General features: G+C 37.2%; 3 protein-coding genes across 3 annotated transcripts; 2 read left to right on the top strand and 1 right to left on the bottom strand.

Annotated features, from left to right (window-relative positions):
• Nucleotides 1-44: 44 nt before the first annotated feature.
• Nucleotides 45-6,558, bottom strand: LOC110759542 (synaptonemal complex protein 1-like). The gene is made up of 19 exons (XM_088246355.1): nt 6,289-6,558; nt 6,149-6,198; nt 5,717-5,924; nt 5,510-5,635; nt 5,282-5,380; nt 3,781-4,457; nt 3,450-3,698; nt 3,242-3,370; nt 3,089-3,157; nt 2,899-3,009; nt 2,254-2,361; nt 2,059-2,169; nt 1,899-1,985; nt 1,488-1,574; nt 1,285-1,392; nt 975-1,061; nt 781-843; nt 416-518; nt 45-224 (listed from the first exon to the last, which is right to left on the bottom strand). Exons 1-18 carry the CDS (start codon nt 6,440-6,442, stop codon nt 417-419), a joined length of 2,625 nt encoding a protein of 874 aa, XP_088102481.1. The 5' UTR covers nt 6,443-6,558; the 3' UTR covers nt 45-224; nt 416.
• A 1,330-nt stretch (nt 6,559-7,888) lies between these two features.
• On the top strand, nt 7,889-11,402 carry LOC110759554 (putative mitochondrial adenine nucleotide transporter BTL3). Its single transcript, XM_021961629.2, has 4 exons — nt 7,889-8,475; nt 8,796-9,099; nt 9,822-10,289; nt 10,596-11,402. The coding sequence occupies exons 1-4, from the start codon at nt 7,940-7,942 to the stop codon at nt 10,662-10,664; spliced, it is 1,377 nt and encodes a 458-aa protein (XP_021817321.2). The 5' UTR covers nt 7,889-7,939; the 3' UTR covers nt 10,665-11,402.
• A 765-nt stretch (nt 11,403-12,167) lies between these two features.
• LOC110759551 (uncharacterized) lies at nt 12,168-16,384 on the top strand. Its single transcript, XM_021961626.2, has 8 exons — nt 12,168-12,615; nt 12,695-12,835; nt 12,947-13,174; nt 13,698-13,905; nt 14,050-14,186; nt 14,827-14,907; nt 15,784-15,850; nt 15,932-16,384. Exons 1-8 carry the CDS (start codon nt 12,311-12,313, stop codon nt 16,235-16,237), a joined length of 1,473 nt encoding a protein of 490 aa, XP_021817318.2. The 5' UTR covers nt 12,168-12,310; the 3' UTR covers nt 16,238-16,384.
• The last annotated feature ends 51 nt before the right edge of the window (nt 16,385-16,435 follow it).

Genomic DNA, 16,435 nt, shown 5'->3' on the forward strand with positions numbered 1-16,435 from the left:
TCCTTAAACCTTTCAACCAACAAGTTTCATATACAAAGCCCATATAGACAAAAGAGAAGAGTGAGGAAGTGATCAAATTGGAACTTGCAAATCAGTAAAATGCCAAAGTTATATGCACATATATACAAGAGAAAGCATGTAACCAGCAGAAACCCTGTATCATGTGCCCAGCTGGCTTTGAGTGAAGCAGTTCAGGGAAATTACAGAGATCTCTCTTTTCTGACCTGAACCAAAACAAGAAAAGCTGGTCAGTTGCTAAATACTCACATTTAGTCTAAGCAGACCCTACTCAAAATCATATCGACAATATGGAAGGGTGGGAGTTCAAAAAATTGCATTAAAATGAAAAGAAGGCATCATATTTTTCTGTAATAAATGAAACAAAATCATGTCTACAATAATCAGTTGAAAATACCTTAATCAAATGCATAGGGATCGTCTGCATATGGATTCAGAGACCCTTCTGAAAACAAGTCCCCTATGTTTGAAGGATTTGGTTGACCTCCTCCCTTAGATCCCTACATAACAAATATGACACACTGTAAACTCTGCATGTGGAAATCAAAAGGAACACTGCAGTAATATAATTTAAGCCATGCTACATATGCTATTTATACATGCATATCCAGCTTTTCCAATGGATAAATACATTAATAATACTTCTAATTACATTGCATGTTCCAAAGAAAGGTCCCGAGCAATATTGGGGCACGAAAAAGTAGAAGCATTACAAGAGATTACAAAAACTGAAGTAAATAAGTATTTGGTTGATTCTGTTACCTTAACAACACTCCTGGGAGTAGTGGCTTTTGGAGTGCTTGTCTTTTTATGTTTTCTTGGATCCTGATGTTACATATAAATAAAATTCAGTATTGGGTAATGTATGCTGAAAAGAGCAATTCTGGAAGTCTATTTATTTCATGTACAAAACAAAGATTTAGTATATAGCTTCACGGAAGTGACCAGGTACATACTTCAAACATCACTGTGCTTCTTGTTCTCCTTCTTTTCGTGACTGTTCTTCCATTGGAAGTTTCAACTTCATATTCCCGATGAGTTACCTGCAAGCTGATGAAGTTAGTCTAAAGAGGTTGAGGGGATAAGGCATGTATCAATTGATCATATTAGTAAGCAACATTAAATTCTTAAACGACCACTAGTGCCCCAGCCAAGAGGATTTATATATTTCTTACTACTGAAATGCATTTATAACTTATAGAAAAGCAAATGTTGCATCATTTAAGAATACACTAGCAGAAAAACATAAGTACAGAAGTTATTCACCTTTTTGTGATGCTTTGGAATACTCATTATACTTCCTGTGTTTGCGTTCTCTACTTTCTTCAACAACTTTGACACTGGAGTTTGTGTTGCTACCAGTAAAGGTGAATCCTATGAATGAAATAGAATCATGTATCATAATCATTGTCATATTGTCATGTGGAAAAATGAAGGAAAGTAGAAGTGATTTTTCATTAATGTGCCACCTTTTCATCATTCTCTGGTACCAGAGAGTGCTGACCTCTTTTTCTACCAACAGAGTTTCTCATCTGCCTTGACGAAATGGAGTAATCCTGAGACAGAATGAAGGCATCAGAGTCATAGAATTTCAGATTAGTTGCATCGTAATTCATTTAAGATAATTACTCCTGATATGAAAATTTACACTTCAACCCCTAAAAGAAAAATTCTTAACAATATGCTTTCTCAGTGCCCACCTGCTGTGAATACCATATTGACAACAGTCCCCACTGTTTCAGACTGTTTAAATTTTGAAATTATTTTATTTGTAAAACTCCCAATCTACCCCCACCCCTCTCCAAGATACACAGAGAGAGAGAGAGAGAGAGAGAGAGAGAGAGAGAGAGAGAGAGAGAGATATTGATTTTAAATCCCACCTTCTTTGAATTCACTTCTTGGTCCTCCTGTGGTTTATCACCCATAACTCTCCACTGCAATTGCAGTAATGCCCTCTGTCTCTCCTCCTGTAAAATAAGCATTATAAATAAAAGGTACAGATAAATCTTATTACATAAAGCACTTCTGCTAGATATGTACTTTGGACTTTTGAAGATCCAACTCATCCTGCAGCTTCTTACACTCATCTTCGTGCTCGAGCCTCAAACCTCTAAGCTGGGCTTCATGTTCGTTCCTCAGCGATGTCATTTTCTACGAAAATAATAAAATGATTAGTAAAATATATTACACTCAACTTAAATTAGCAGTTCCAACTTAATTTAAAGCTATTTGAACCTCTCTCAATTCGTTTTCAGCTTGAAGTTGGATATGCTTGAGCTCTTCACTGTGTTCAGCATTTAGACTGAGTTCCTTTTTGTCATGCTCTTGCTGAATACGACTGACCTAAACGACATCAAATATGAAAGTCAATAATGTTCATAACCAAATATTCCAAGTCAGTCTTTGAAGTAGAAAACACAGAAGCATGCAATATAAATGCCTCATAAATGAGCAACTTCCCATATTAAACTGAGCAACCTAATAAGATGCTAAGGGAAAATTTGAAGTAATTTCTTACAAATGTTCACCTTTATTAATAAACTGCAGATAAGCTCATTTAATAAGTTAATTTCATTATTAGTCCAAAAAGACTGAGTAACAAACTAGCTCTCTTTTTTTTTTTTCTTTTTTTTTTTTTCAAATTGCAACTTAAGATTCCAAAAAACTAAGAGTGATTGCTAAGAATGAAAATTCTGCATAATCCAATACAAGTTCGGAGGTATTTAACATATGAAAAAGAATTACTCCCTAACTGAAAGTAAATGTTTGGTAATGCCAGAAAATGTGTAGCAAAAACAAGAATAGGATTTGGTGGTAAGATAGCAAACAAATGCATCATAGAGAAAAAGTGATCGGCAATTAGCACACACCAACACATACCAGAGTAGCATGTTCCTCCTGAACACGCATCAAGTACTGCCTAGATTCTTCTTTGCATTCTTCAAGTTTTTTCTCACATTCTCTCTCCCTTTCTCCAACAATTTTTTCGGCCTGAAGTTTCAAATGAATAACAATTGAAGTACATGATTCATTCCTAAGCATATTGCAAGAGATGATAAAACGAGCAAACCTTTTCCTTTTCCATGTTAACTATCTCCAGCTTCTCCACCTCATACTTCTTCCGGATGTCATTAATTGCCTAATTAAACCCTCTTACTGTCAGTCCAAAAGTACTTAAAGAACCTGTATGGTGTCCATATAAGAATATCACAAGAGATAACACCTGGTCATTCCTCTGAGAGATATCTTTCAAATGCCTTGATAATTCCAGTTGTTTACTCTCTAGCATGAGATCATATTGCTTCTTATCTTCCACAAGTTTACTTTCAGCAGCAGCCAGCAATGCCTGATTCTGCAAAAAAATACAGAATCGTAAATACATGCAAAAAAAACAGATTTATGCACTCAACACATTCGCACTGAATTCATACCCTTGTGTTCTGTTCTTCCAGATTCTTCTCTCGTGCCTTATGGTGCAGAATAAGGTTCTCCTTCTCCTCTAGCATATTTTGAAGCTGACTGACTTGTTTATCCATCAGATCTACTTGCTCTTCATGTTTTTCACCCTCCTTTAGTAAACCATCTATTTCCTCCGCTTTTTTCTGTAACTCTGCTTGTAATTTCTCTGTATTATCTTTACTCTCAGTTTCTAATGCCGAAATTTTCAGCAACAGATCTTGCTGCAAGATGGTATAAAACAAAGCTTAATAAGGCAAAAATGCCGCTCAAACGCAAAAGGTCAACGTGTTGGAACTTGCTAACCATTCTGTTCTCAGATGATCTTGAACTTTCTGACAGAGAATCAATTTGTAGTTCTAATTGGGAGACCAACTTCTCTGTTTCAATCTTCTTTGAGACCAGACCTTCTGCTTCAGACTCCAAGTTCTGTATCCTCTCTCTGGCTATACGGCATTCCTCTGAAAGCTGTGCCACAACAGACTCCTGAACTTTCTGGAGTTCGAGGACCTTATTGTTCAACTCCTGATTTACCAATTCTATGGCATCTTTTTCTGATGTTAAGGTCAGAAATCTATCATGCAGTTGATCGTACTGTCTCTGAGAAAGCTTGGTAGAAAGGTCTCTCTCCTGCTGGACCAACTTGAAGCACGCGTCATAGAGAGAGTTTAGCTTATCAAACTTGTCTAAAAAATCCAAACTTTGTTTATCCAATTCGACCAAGTGTGCAGCCAACACATGAACAAACCCTTCAAGGTTTTTTATCTCAAGGACAGACATATCTAATCTCTTAACAAGGTCATCGTTGCTCAATTGAACATCGAGCTTTTCCTTTTCCAAGTTTTCCTGGACAGTTATCAAACGTTTGATTTCATCCTCTTTCAATTCTAACTCAAGACGCACCTCACCCAACTTAGAGTTCAAACTTTCTGTAGCCAACCTATTAGTTGCTAGAGTTGCCTCAAAGTTCTTTATCATAGCATCTGCAAGGAATGACATAAATGACAAACATTATAAAACATTCCCATGACAACTTGAAATAATAATTTCTGAATTTCATTCAACATGCTCAAGGTGCAATTGTTTTCTCAATGACTGGAACATGGAGGTAAACCTAACAATGCATGCCTTCAAACATTTCTATGTTTTTGTTTTGTTTTTTGTTTTTAAAGAAAAGTGCATACATTAATTAGACAGTACTTTATTGACTAGCAAAAACATACTACCAGATCTAAAATGGTTCTAAGAGAAAATCTTGATTCAAGTGGATAAGAATTTTATCTTTGTATGGCAACAAAGTTTAGAGAAAGCTGAACATCTGAGAGGGGTAGAAATATATTAAGCATGTATTCCTTAAGAGGCTTCAGAGGTAAGAGGAATACTGATAGACCTGCAGTTCTATCAGTAACTTGAATTTAGATTTTTTTAATTTATTTTTCACTTTTTTCACCCTTACGAGTCAAAATGTTGAGAGTTACAGGGTTGATGTACAACTGTACACGCAATATATTTGAAAATCACTTAAAGGGCAAGAAACCATATACAAAGCAATTTATGTGGAAGGTTGCCTACATTGAAAGGAAAAACTAATGCATGAGCCATATGACACATGCATGCATAGTTTCAACCATCTTCAAAAGCACTGAATTGTAAAGCTCCATGAACTGTAATTTAAAATTATTTAGTTGCAAGATTGGCTTATAATGGCCAAAAATACAGTAGTTCCAGAAATTTCAGCTCATTATGCAATATCTAGTTGCAACTAAGTGACGAGGCCACCTAAAGTCTTAATTCATAAGATGTTTACCTTTTTCCTCTATGAGATTTGCAGTTCTGCTCTGTTCATCTCTGTAAGATTTTTCCCTTTCTTCTTTATCAGATTTGAGTTCCTCCAGCTCTGTTTCACCTACAGTCAGGATTCAGAAACATCACAGAAAGGAAAATTCACCTTTATCCAGTTAAATATTGCATCATCCCTACATTCTAAAATTTAAACATTCTCTCAGGAAAAGGAAATGAAAGGGAAACAACTTACGGTTCCTTATAATGTCCTCTGCAGACTCTAATTTTAGAGACAGACCATTCATCTGTTGATTTAAACCATCAAGAGCTATTGCACTCGCAGAGATTTTTCCTTCAAAGGACTCTCTGTCTTTCTCGGCTGTTAAAGCAAGCTAAGGATAAATAACACTGTGAACATAAGAAAAATGTGAAAGGTCAGAGAACTCAAAATAAGACTTACCATCCTGAACCTGGCCAGCTAAGAGCTGTAAAGTTTCCGTGAGTTGATCACAGAGAGTTTTGGTTGAAGAAAACTTAGACTCCAGTCCCTTCCACAGCTTTTCATCTTCCTTCTGCTTCACCTTAAGCTTAGCATTTTCATTGAAAGCATTCTGCAATTTTTCCTCTAATGCACGGATGTGCTCCACTGATTTTTTCAGCTTAGTGTTCTGCATTTATCATTTAAATCTCTGATCAGATACCTTCGAATTTATAGAGATAGATGAATCTCACCTATTTACAATAAATTGATATCCTAACAAATCGACGCAGATAGTGAGACACAAAAACCTAACCACACAATTTCACAAGCACGAAAGATAAGCTCATTTACTCACACACACTGATAGAAAGCGATAGAGAGAGAGAGAGAGAGAGAGAGAGAGAGAGGTACCGCCATTTCCAGATCAGTTTTCACAGAAGCTTGCTCTTTCACTAATTTCTCTGTAAACGAACAAAACAATGACAATTCGTCTCAGAAACTCCTAATTCCAGAGAGAATCAACCAATAAACCAAAAATTTCCAGTAAAAACCTGCGGTGAGCTTCAAATTTGCGAAACTTCCAGAAGAGGTCGAATCTGGAGGACGCGAGGAGTAGGCGAAGATATTCGAAGTTCCTGAGACCGATTTCGAGAGGGACTTGAATTTATCCAAGCTCCTCATACTCGGAAAACCTAGCTTTTGCATTTTGAAATCTAAGATTGATCGCACAGAGAAAGCCCTAGAAATTTGTTTATCAATCTCTCCCTCTCTCTGGAGCTCTGCGATTTTTGGAACTGAAATTATCTTGGCGCCAAAGTAATGTTGACACAGTTATAGTTTTCACTTCCCTTAAAAAAGGCCTAGTATTTGTTTAATTTTTTTGCGGCAAGTGAAAAATATAATTTATTTAAAAGGTGAGACTATTGTTCACTATTATCCTTCACTATTCTCAGCAAAAAATCCTTCTCGCTATTTTCTGGTAAGTAAAAAAGGAAGCTTTTTTTTTTTTTGGGGGAGATATATAGATATACCCATTCTTAGCATTAGTGATATAAATAAACTCTACACCATTTAATTTCTATAAACAAACTTTAAAAAACACCCAAAAAATGACAGCTTACCCGATTGAATTTAATTTTGATTATTAAATTACTTTGATGCCCTATTGATTGTTTTGGGTTTTTTTTTACGAGGTTTTGGGGTTGGACTCGTTTTAAGAAATCGATGACAGTTTTGTAATTTATAGGAAGTTCGAAGTCTTTTTGTTATGTTATAAATGGGCTCTGGATGTGCTTCTAAATTCCATTTCATGTGTTTTTTTTTTTATAATTTGGGCCCCTATATTGGATATAATAGTAAATCTTTTTTTTTTCTTGATGAAATAAAAGAATACATTTATGAAGTTTAAAACTTTTTATCTCCATCTCACAGAAAAAAATATATTGTTTTGAAGCTCTTAAAATGTCATCATCTCATGTGCTCACTTGCCAACTGCTAAACAAATTAGGTTTAGATCGAATAGACTGGTTGAACCTGTATAATTTATGATTTAAACTTTAATTGTACCATGTTCAACCAAACCGAATTGGGTGTATTTGTTTAGAGTTTAGGGCTAAACCCTAAACCCTACAACCCTCTCTCTCCTCTTCCTTCATATTCATCTTCTCTCTCTCTTATTATATGGCCTCTCTCTCATTCTTGTCTTCTTTCCCTCGACTCTATTGCATCAGCCACACCTCATTTTTTGCTTAAAATTGACTGCATCTCACCGATTTATCGATAAACCAACTATAGTCAATTAAAGACATTGTTGAATCATCGTTTATCTGCAAAAATGAGCACACTAACAAAGGTAGTTTGGTGGTTGGTGTCACCTTATCGGCTTCATTTTGGGCATAAACAAAAAATTACCACCCAAACATCAATAGCAACATTCTCCTTTCCTCTTTTTTTTTTTTTGGTCAATTCTCCTTTCCTCTTTGACATACTTTATAACTCTTTTTTTTTTGGTCTGAAGAACTAAAATAAAATAAATCGTATTTATCTTAATTTATTTACAAAAATAAAATGGAAAAGACAAATAGTTCCGACTTAAACAAACACAATCATTAGCGCGAGATAGATAAAAGTAAAAAATAATAAATAAGAAATGATAGAATAAACATAGTATACTGTATAGGAGGGAACTGAATTGTACTATGCATGTTTGGCGATGGAAGCAAAGCTGCCAAATCCGCCATTTTCACCAACCCTTCTTCTTCCCATTCGCATTCCAATCCCTCGAACTCTCCAACCTCACAATCCAAACACACTCTGACGAAGACGATGACAGCCACAGCCCACAAAACCCAAAACCTATTCAATCCCATTCCCACGCATAAAATGGACGACCCAAATTCGAGCCTTTTCATCACCGGCGGCTTGTTTTTGGAACCCACAATTTCCAATTCTCTGCTCAATTCCGTGGTGTCGTTCCGGAAGTCTGTCGTTTCCGCGTCTGGTTCGTCGTATGGGTTTAGGCTGAGAGCGGTGGCTGGAGGTGGGTTCTTGTCGGTGAGCTTGAAAAGCGATGGGGTTGTACGGGACTCCAAAGGGTGTTTGCTGCAGAACGGAGATGAGGATTCGGAGGAGGCGGTGGTTGAAGAGATGAAGACAGAGAAAGTTGGGATTAGGGGAGGTAGAGCTATGAACACCACCAAGCATTTGTGGGCTGGTGCTATAGCCGCCATGGTTTCCAGGTCTGCTTTTTGCTTTTTATAATTCATAATTTTGTTCAAACTATTCTGGGTAATTGGTATATATTGCATTTGACAGTTTAGAAGAATAGTTTGAAGGAATTTGATTTCTCATTGACTTAATTTCAGTTGATTGTATTAATTTGTTGATTTCAGTAAGTTACGGGAGTGTTATGGATAGGAAATTGGAATTTCATGTTTTGTGAACTGGATGACACACAGAAATTGAGAACCGGAAAATTATAGTATTAGACTTAGGAGTTGCTCTGTGATTGTTACCATTTAGCACTTCATTTGTGGCTGATTGAATGTTGTTGTGTCAGAACTTTTGTTGCACCTCTTGAGAGACTAAAGCTGGAATATATAGTTCGTGGAGAACAGAGGCATCTATTCGAGCTGGTTAAGTCAATTGCGGTTTCTCAGGGCTTGAGGGGCTTTTGGAAGGGGAACTTAGTCAATATTCTTCGTACAGCTCCATTTAAAGCAATCAATTTCTATGCTTATGATACTTACAGAAAACAATTGCTCCGCTTCTCCGGAAATAAGGAGACTACAAATTTTGAGAGGTTTGTTGCCGGTGCTGCAGCTGGAATTACTGCTACCATACTCTGCTTACCTCTTGACACGGTAAGTGACTGTTTAGGATTTTGCTGTTTGATCAATTACTAGTGAAATTGGGTTATGCTAAGTGGTTGAAATAGAAATTCAAGAATCTGTTTGCGAGGATTTGAAAAGGTAATGACACAGCTAAACCTACATGATTTAACTCGCTTTCCCTTCCATAATCTAGGCCAATAGAAAGTATGCATGTAATTGCAAGTGTTCAACAAGGGTATGCCTTTTCACTTGGGAACTCGTTTTGGCAGAGATATAGATTATAAGATAGTCTGAAATAACTTATGCTGAAGGTTGTATTGTAGCCCACTCTAAACAACTTATCCCACTGTGATATTTTCTGTGGTGAAAGCATAATTTGTTTGGAATCTTGGGTATGGTGCATAGATAAATGTCTCCTTTCGTTTATTGAAAGTGAAGTCTTCCTTTTGATGCTTTAGTTTCCTTTTCTTCTTTTTTTCATTTTAAGATAGAAATTATGGTTTACCTTTCTAATGGAAGAAATACGAAAATGTCCTACCTGTAAGCTGAGCACTTCATGCTTTTTGTTGGTATTGACTACTAAGTTTGCATTCTTGGAAGTTAGTCCACACTGAAGCAGATCTAACTTTGGTTATGCCTAATGAAAGAAATAAAAACAAAGTTTATGATATTATTAATTGTACCCTGCTATTACAAGATACACTAACCATGCAATTAGTTATATATGCTAAGTTAGATGTTGTGTGCTTCAGATTCGGACTAAGTTGGTGGCTCCTGGTGGGGAAGTCTTAGGTGGTGTAATTGGTGCTTTCCGCCACATGATCCAAACTGAAGGGTTCTTTTCACTTTATAAGGGCCTGGTACCCTCCATCGCAAGCATGGCACCTTCAGGTGCAGTTTTCTATGGTGTCTATGATATATTAAAATCAGCTTATCTGCATTCACCAGATGGAAGGAAAAGAATTCAAAAGATGAGCCAACAGGGGCTGGGCCTGAATGCTTTCGACCAACTGGAGCTGGGACCCGTTAGGACATTACTTTATGGAGCTATTGCTGGTGCTTGTGCAGAAGCTGCCACATATCCGTTTGAAGTGGTGAGGAGACAGCTGCAATTGCAAGTCCAGGCAACTAAAATGAGTGCCTTGGCAACTTGTATGAAAATAGTGGAACATGGAGGTGTCCCAGCTCTTTATGCAGGACTTGTTCCCAGCTTGTTACAGGCATGTTATTACATGGATCCCTATTTACTTTAGCTACTTTGTTGTGTTTTACAAAAGTTAATATGGTGATACAGTTGTCATATTCTTTTTTTATATTTCTTTGGTTCAATGGCTTTGAAGTTTTGATGTATATGGATCCCTAGGTTAGAAGTTCTGAATGCATCTCTTTTTAAAGGTATATACTTGGCATCGTCGTACTATGTCCTATATCCCTCTGCAATACATGTGAAGATTGTTGCATTCCGTTCAAATTGTAGGCATTGAGGTTATGTCTGTTTTCTTATCTCTGGTGTTTTGTATACTCAGGTACTTCCCTCAGCTGCAATAAGTTACTTTGTTTATGAGTTCATGAAGATTGTTCTCAAGGTAGAATGAAGAAATGAAATGGGAACCACCAAAGGAATATGATTGGAGATTTTACAGTATACTTAGAGAGGAGCACCGGCTATAAATTCAGAATTGTAGGATTATAGTGACTTTAGCAGTTACCATTCATGTTCCCAAAAGATTCTGGTATTGCAAAAGATAAAAAATAGTCCACATCTTAGCCTTCTCTGAATTCATACTAACTCATTTGCAAGCCTAACCGTTTTGTTCACTGCCAAATTTTGATTTCCATTCTCAAGAAACATATTCAGGTCAGGAAACAGCAATTATTTGGTGCTACTTTAATCATGTTTGCTACCACATTCTCATATTGGGACAATGCATGCTTAATTGAAGCAAATTCATACGAACACCATCTGTTTTTGTCGGTGCTGATTGTGCCTACTCGGAGGAGAAAGTGGTCTGCTGCTTGCTGCCCTCATTTACTTGCTGCAACAATTAGGTTGTCATTATTTTCTGTTTCTTTTCCCTTGAGGCTGTATTTGTATGAAAGCACCACTGTAGTTAGCACTGAGGAATTGCAAAAGAAATTGTGGTGCTGCCATAGTGCTTTTGGGCATAAAGGTGAGCTTTGAGCTGCAGAAAGTATACTAGTCATTCATCACATTCTAAATGCAGCAGGTGTATGCTTATGGACCTTTTTGTTTTTCGAAGTAAGTTACTAGTGATGTAATATTCAATTGATCCTATGTCATGGAGATTAATATACTATATCTTCTAATGTCCTCTTCTCCGTTTTAAATAGGTCACATGCCAAATGTTTGAGCAAGGAGCTTCCGTGCTTTTTTAGATATTCATTACTTCAATTCATACATCATGAGTTATGGGTTCAAACACTACAAGCCGGAAGATATAAATGTAAAGCTACCAAACCGAACAGCTATTATGCGACTTTAGATGAGATAAGATTGAGTGGATATTCTCACCAACTAAAGTTTAGTTATTGAGGTAGTAGAGTGTTAAGTTAATTTAACTTGTTAGCCGGGTTTTGCTTGGGAGAGTCGCTTACACATGTACATGAATGAATACTAGTTGTCGATACATAGGGTGCAACGGTTGAGAGTCACCCACAAGCACACGATTATTAAATGTCGATACATGCAGCCTGATTGTGAGGCCAACGGTCAAAAGTCACCCACACACACGGCCGACTGTCCCAAATGGGAGTCGGCTAGAGGCACTGCTCCTTATTAGCCATATCCAGCACCACGTGAAGCAGAGCAACTCTACAAGATGTAACTTTTTTTGGTCAGACCATGAATGAAACTGCCCTGTCTGATTATCCAATACAAGACTGAAAATAAGTTTACAGAATAAATACTCATTCTCCCAACCAGAAATGCCTCTCGTTGACCCAAAAAAAAAAAACCAGAAATGCCTCTCCTTGCCCAAAAAAAAAAAACGAGAAAAATAAGAAAGCATCTACTAAAGTGCATATAGAAATAAATAAATAAATAAAAATTATCACGTCATCATTCCAAACGACCTAAACTGTCATACTCGAGAGCGTTTCTCTCACTCGTCATTTCGATAATCTCAAGGCCCCTACGCACACTCCTCTCATCCGCTTCGAATATTCTTCGTATTCTTCACAAAAAACGCCATTCCTGCAAACCTCGAATCTGTTCCGCACCATGTCGCCGTCCGGCGACCTCTGCACATGCTTCGCCGGCGAAAATGGCCGTCCCAACGGCGACCACCACGAATCCGCCGATCCGAATTGTACGCATTGCAAGAAATCCGATCCGTCGCCGTCGTCGTTTTACTATTCTTCTTCGCTCGGATACGTTTCGGTGCCGTTGAGCGACTCGGAAAAGCTACGGCGGGTCGTAACTGCCTCAATCAAGGGCTTCACCATCGGAGCCGGTCTCAAAGGCGGGCTCGCCATTTTCTCCATCTTAGCTCGATTGAGACGACGAAAGCTCTTAGCCTCTCTCAGGTGAAGAACTCACCGAGCAACGAATTTTCAATAATCCAAATTTATGGTAATTTAAGTAATGATTATTTTTATTATTCAGGAAGGAGGGTGTGATTACAAATAATGAAGCTATTGTTACTGCTTTGAAAGAGACATTGAGATATGGTCTATTTCTTGGAACTTTTGCTGGTACATTTGTTTCAGTGGATGAGATTATAGGTTCTTTGGCTGGTCACCGTAGGCAAGTTCCCTGTTCTTCCATGATTCAATTTCTCATTTTCTGCTTAAACTAAATTTCTGTTTAACCTGACTTAATTGATGGGTTTGGTTGTTGCTTGTTACTCTAGTTCAGGACAGCCAAATGGAGGGCTTTGTTAGCAGGAGCTGTAGCTGGGCCATCGATGCTTCTCACTGGCCTGAACACGCAGCATACGAGCTTGGCCATATACATACTTATGCGTGCTGCTGTGTTGGCGTCGCGGTGTGGGATTAAAAGCAAACGTTTCGGGGGCATTTGTAAACCTCTCACTTGGGCTCATGGTGACATTTTTCTTATGTGTCTCTCCTCTTCGCAAATTCTGTATGTACCCTTTACTGCAAAATGTTCCTTTTTCGTGCAAAGTATTGCTAACGATGGCATGAGTGCAAAATGTTCTCTTATGGTGCAATGATGGAAATGCACTGCCATATGTGGAAAACGATAAAACTTCCATGACCTTTGCATCTGTTTATGAATTCATCTTGTTGATCGTCAAAGCTGATTTTACTACTAAGTCACAATGTCTAATGAAAACTCTTAAAAAGTTTGTTGCTTTTGAAGTTACAATTTCTACAACCCTAATTATGATCATCTGGTGACTGCTAACCAAACCTACCTGAAAGTTAATGGATATTGTTGCTGATTCAATTCAAAGTTTATGTTTTTTGCTTTTGGATGGTTTCCCATTCATATGTATCAAACTTAGAAATGTATGTTCAGTGTTTTATAGATTACCGAAGTTGTCAAGTTTTTCTGCTTACCATTAACTTTTAGGGTCTTTTGATACCCATTACTTTTCCTAGACTGTACTAAGACTAAAAGGAGGAAACAATTCATTTCTCAGGTCTGCTTACATATTGAAGCAGGAAAGTTTACCTCCATCATACAAATCTTTTCTCAATAAACATGGTGGAAAGGATACAGTAATATTGCAAGGTGTAAAAGAGATTGCAAGTGGCATACCTTTTTCTAATTTGGAAGCAATAGAAAAATATTACAAATCCATTGGAACAAATATTAAACTAGATCCAGCCATGGAAGTTCCCTGCTCGGTATGGATTCTTCAATTATCATTCTACCTTTTTCCTACCATGTGAAAATAAGTTGCATTTGTTTGTCATTTTTATCAAAATTGTTTAAACTTCGTTAACTTCAATCTTGTTATTTGAAGTCTTAAGCTTTCACAATTCATGCAGATTGTACATGGAGATCAGTCGTGTAGTGCGCATATTATTTCTTTCCTAGTTCAAGCCTATAAGAGAGCATTACCAGTTTATCTTCCAGTGTATCTGATTCCCGCCCTTATAGTTCATCGCCAAGATCTCCTGAAAAGGTGATTCATATAATTTCCTTTTGATCATCTTTTTTCCTATACTGATGATGCTTTATGGAGATGTGGTCAAGTGCTATCATCTTCTAGTACAAATTTCCTGGAAAAAGAAGTTGAGAACTGAGGGGTGTTGAGATTTTGATATGTGGCTTTAGGTGTACCATAAGTCCTTTTGGTGGATAATCTTAAATAACTTTAAGCAGTCCATGCATTAGTAATTTAGGAGCTTTCTTATTGTTAAAATAAATTTATACTACTGGATAGCTTTTTGGTTTAGCAAGTGTTTGATGGGAATGGGAATTTGATTCACTAATCAATTTGTGGCATGATTGACGATTGTAAATTGGAGCAATAGAAACATTTTGATTTACAGTTGTTTATTCCCTTCCTTTTGCCGTTGAAGAACCCTCCTGAGTTCTTGTTTCTTGATTTTCCCTGATGTCTTGTAAGAAGTTGTTTATAAACCATCACCCATTCTTTCTTATCATATTCATTTGATACATACCTATATGCATATTGCAATCATATAGTCGCGCCATGTTTGAACTTCATTTTGCAATATACATATTGGATATTTGTATTTGTGTTAATGTAATCTCGGTTTTTGTCTGTTTTGCTCCTTATGTTTGCTGTTTATATGCAGGCATTACTCTATACTACTAAAGGGCCTTCTTGGTACTGCAAGATCAAGCTTGTTTCTATCCGTATATTGCTCATCTGCCTGGTTAGCAGCTATTTTCTTCTATCTCACATTCTAATGGTACCATTTACGTGAACCCTGCTGCTAGGAAAGTTGCCCACTTTATTGAATATGCATAGATGAGAACCTGGGAAGCGTCCAGAATCAGTTTTTAAAACTTAGGTCTTTCCTCATACATTTGTGATAAATTTTCAATATATCATTCTTCAGAAAAATTATTTTCATGGGCATGAAGTCCAGATGTAGGGACTGATGAAACTTGAACTGAAACATAGTGCAATATATATATTGCAAAGCATAGGAAACCAGTGGATATAGAATACTCAAGGAACTCAAGACCAGATGAAACACTTTGGACCCCCGAGAACTAGGTTACTAGATTAATAAGCTCTGTTGTGCTTGTTTCCTTTTTCCTTCTCTGGGTTAATAGTTGCCTGGACCATCATCAGCAGGACGAATTTTAGAAAATCTGATATTTCAAGGGATAAATAAGTTGCTATAATCTAGTGATGTTGGACAATATCTGATATGGAATCAGCTAGTCAAGTGGTCAGGCCCATGGTTTGCTCCCACGTTGTCTGGGATTCACTTCCTCAAGGTATCTAGCTATTTGCTAGAGTTTCCTGCCTTCCAAAGATAGTAGGGTTCAGCGGGGGCCCCAGTTTCGAATCCAGGGTTGCGAAAGGGTTTGGGTGATTTCTGGGTTTTTTATAAAAACGAAAAAAGAAAAGTTAAACTGGCATGTTCACCACTATATGTCAGGTAAATAATTATATGAACTTGTATATTCAAAATGGTAAATCATTGTATTTCCACCTTATTGTTACTTCGAATCACTTCAAATTTTGTTGAGAAGTGGATTTTTCATTAGTTAAAAAGCCATCTCTTATTGTTCTTCAGGGCATGGACATGCTTTCTATTTAGGATTTTCAGGAGATGTAATATTCCAATGGTAGCGATAGGGACGGTATGAACATTCTTCAACTCTTTTAATTTGGTAGCAAGATGAATTTTATATCTTTGCTTAATCAATTGCATTGTTCGGCAGTTCCCAACTGGCTTGGCCTTGGCCATTGAGAAGAAAAGCAGGCGAATTGAGATTTCCCTCTACTGTCTTGCTCGGGCCATCGAGAGCTTTTTCACGTGCATGGCTGATACCGGATACTTGCCACCATCAACGAAAATGAAGAGAGCTGATGTTGTAATCTTCAGCTTATCCACGGCAATCATAATGCATTGCTATGCACAGGAGAGGGAAGTGTTCCGATCCAAATACTTGAATGTCCTTGATTGGGTTTTTGGGGTTCCACCTCCTTCTTGTGAAACCCCTCGCTGCAAAAAGAGTTGGGAATAAGTATCTGCCAACTTTCAGTTTGAAGAGAGATTTTCTTTTGTACTTCCTCTAAACCAAATGGAGGGAAATTTTGTATTATAGTTCAAACATCTATTACTGCCCTTCAATAACTTCAATTTATAATACGTGAATTGTGTCTTCCTCATACTTGTTAGTTCTACATGACTCTTCAATGATTTAAGGCTTCAAGTTCAAGAG

Source organism: Prunus avium, chromosome 1 (assembly GCF_965620075.1).
Source record: "Prunus avium chromosome 1, drPruAviu1.hap1.1, whole genome shotgun sequence".
NCBI classification, from domain to species: Eukaryota; Viridiplantae; Streptophyta; class Magnoliopsida; order Rosales; family Rosaceae; genus Prunus; species Prunus avium.

Excerpts from the sequence above, each read along its gene's own strand:
- LOC110759542 (XM_088246355.1), bottom strand. The coding sequence starts at position 6,442 with ATGCAAAAGCTAGGTTTTCCGAGTATGAGGAGCTTGGATAAATTCAAG. Across the intron at positions 3,158-3,241 it reads TCTCTCAGAGGAATGACCAG|GCAATTAATGACATCCGGAA; the intron begins GTGTTATCTCTT and ends GGGTTTAATTAG. Across the intron at positions 1,393-1,487 it reads TACCAGAGAATGATGAAAAG|GATTCACCTTTACTGGTAGC; the intron begins GTGGCACATTAA and ends TTTCATTCATAG.
- LOC110759554 (XM_021961629.2), top strand. The coding sequence starts at position 7,940 with ATGTTTGGCGATGGAAGCAAAGCTGCCAAATCCGCCATTTTCACCAAC. Across the intron at positions 8,476-8,795 it reads ATAGCCGCCATGGTTTCCAG|AACTTTTGTTGCACCTCTTG; the intron begins GTCTGCTTTTTG and ends TTGTTGTGTCAG. Across the intron at positions 9,100-9,821 it reads TCTGCTTACCTCTTGACACG|ATTCGGACTAAGTTGGTGGC; the intron begins GTAAGTGACTGT and ends TGTGTGCTTCAG.
- LOC110759551 (XM_021961626.2), top strand. The coding sequence starts at position 12,311 with ATGTCGCCGTCCGGCGACCTCTGCACATGCTTCGCCGGCGAAAATGGC. Across the intron at positions 12,616-12,694 it reads AAGCTCTTAGCCTCTCTCAG|GAAGGAGGGTGTGATTACAA; the intron begins GTGAAGAACTCA and ends TTTATTATTCAG. Across the intron at positions 12,836-12,946 it reads TCTTTGGCTGGTCACCGTAG|GACAGCCAAATGGAGGGCTT; the intron begins GCAAGTTCCCTG and ends ACTCTAGTTCAG.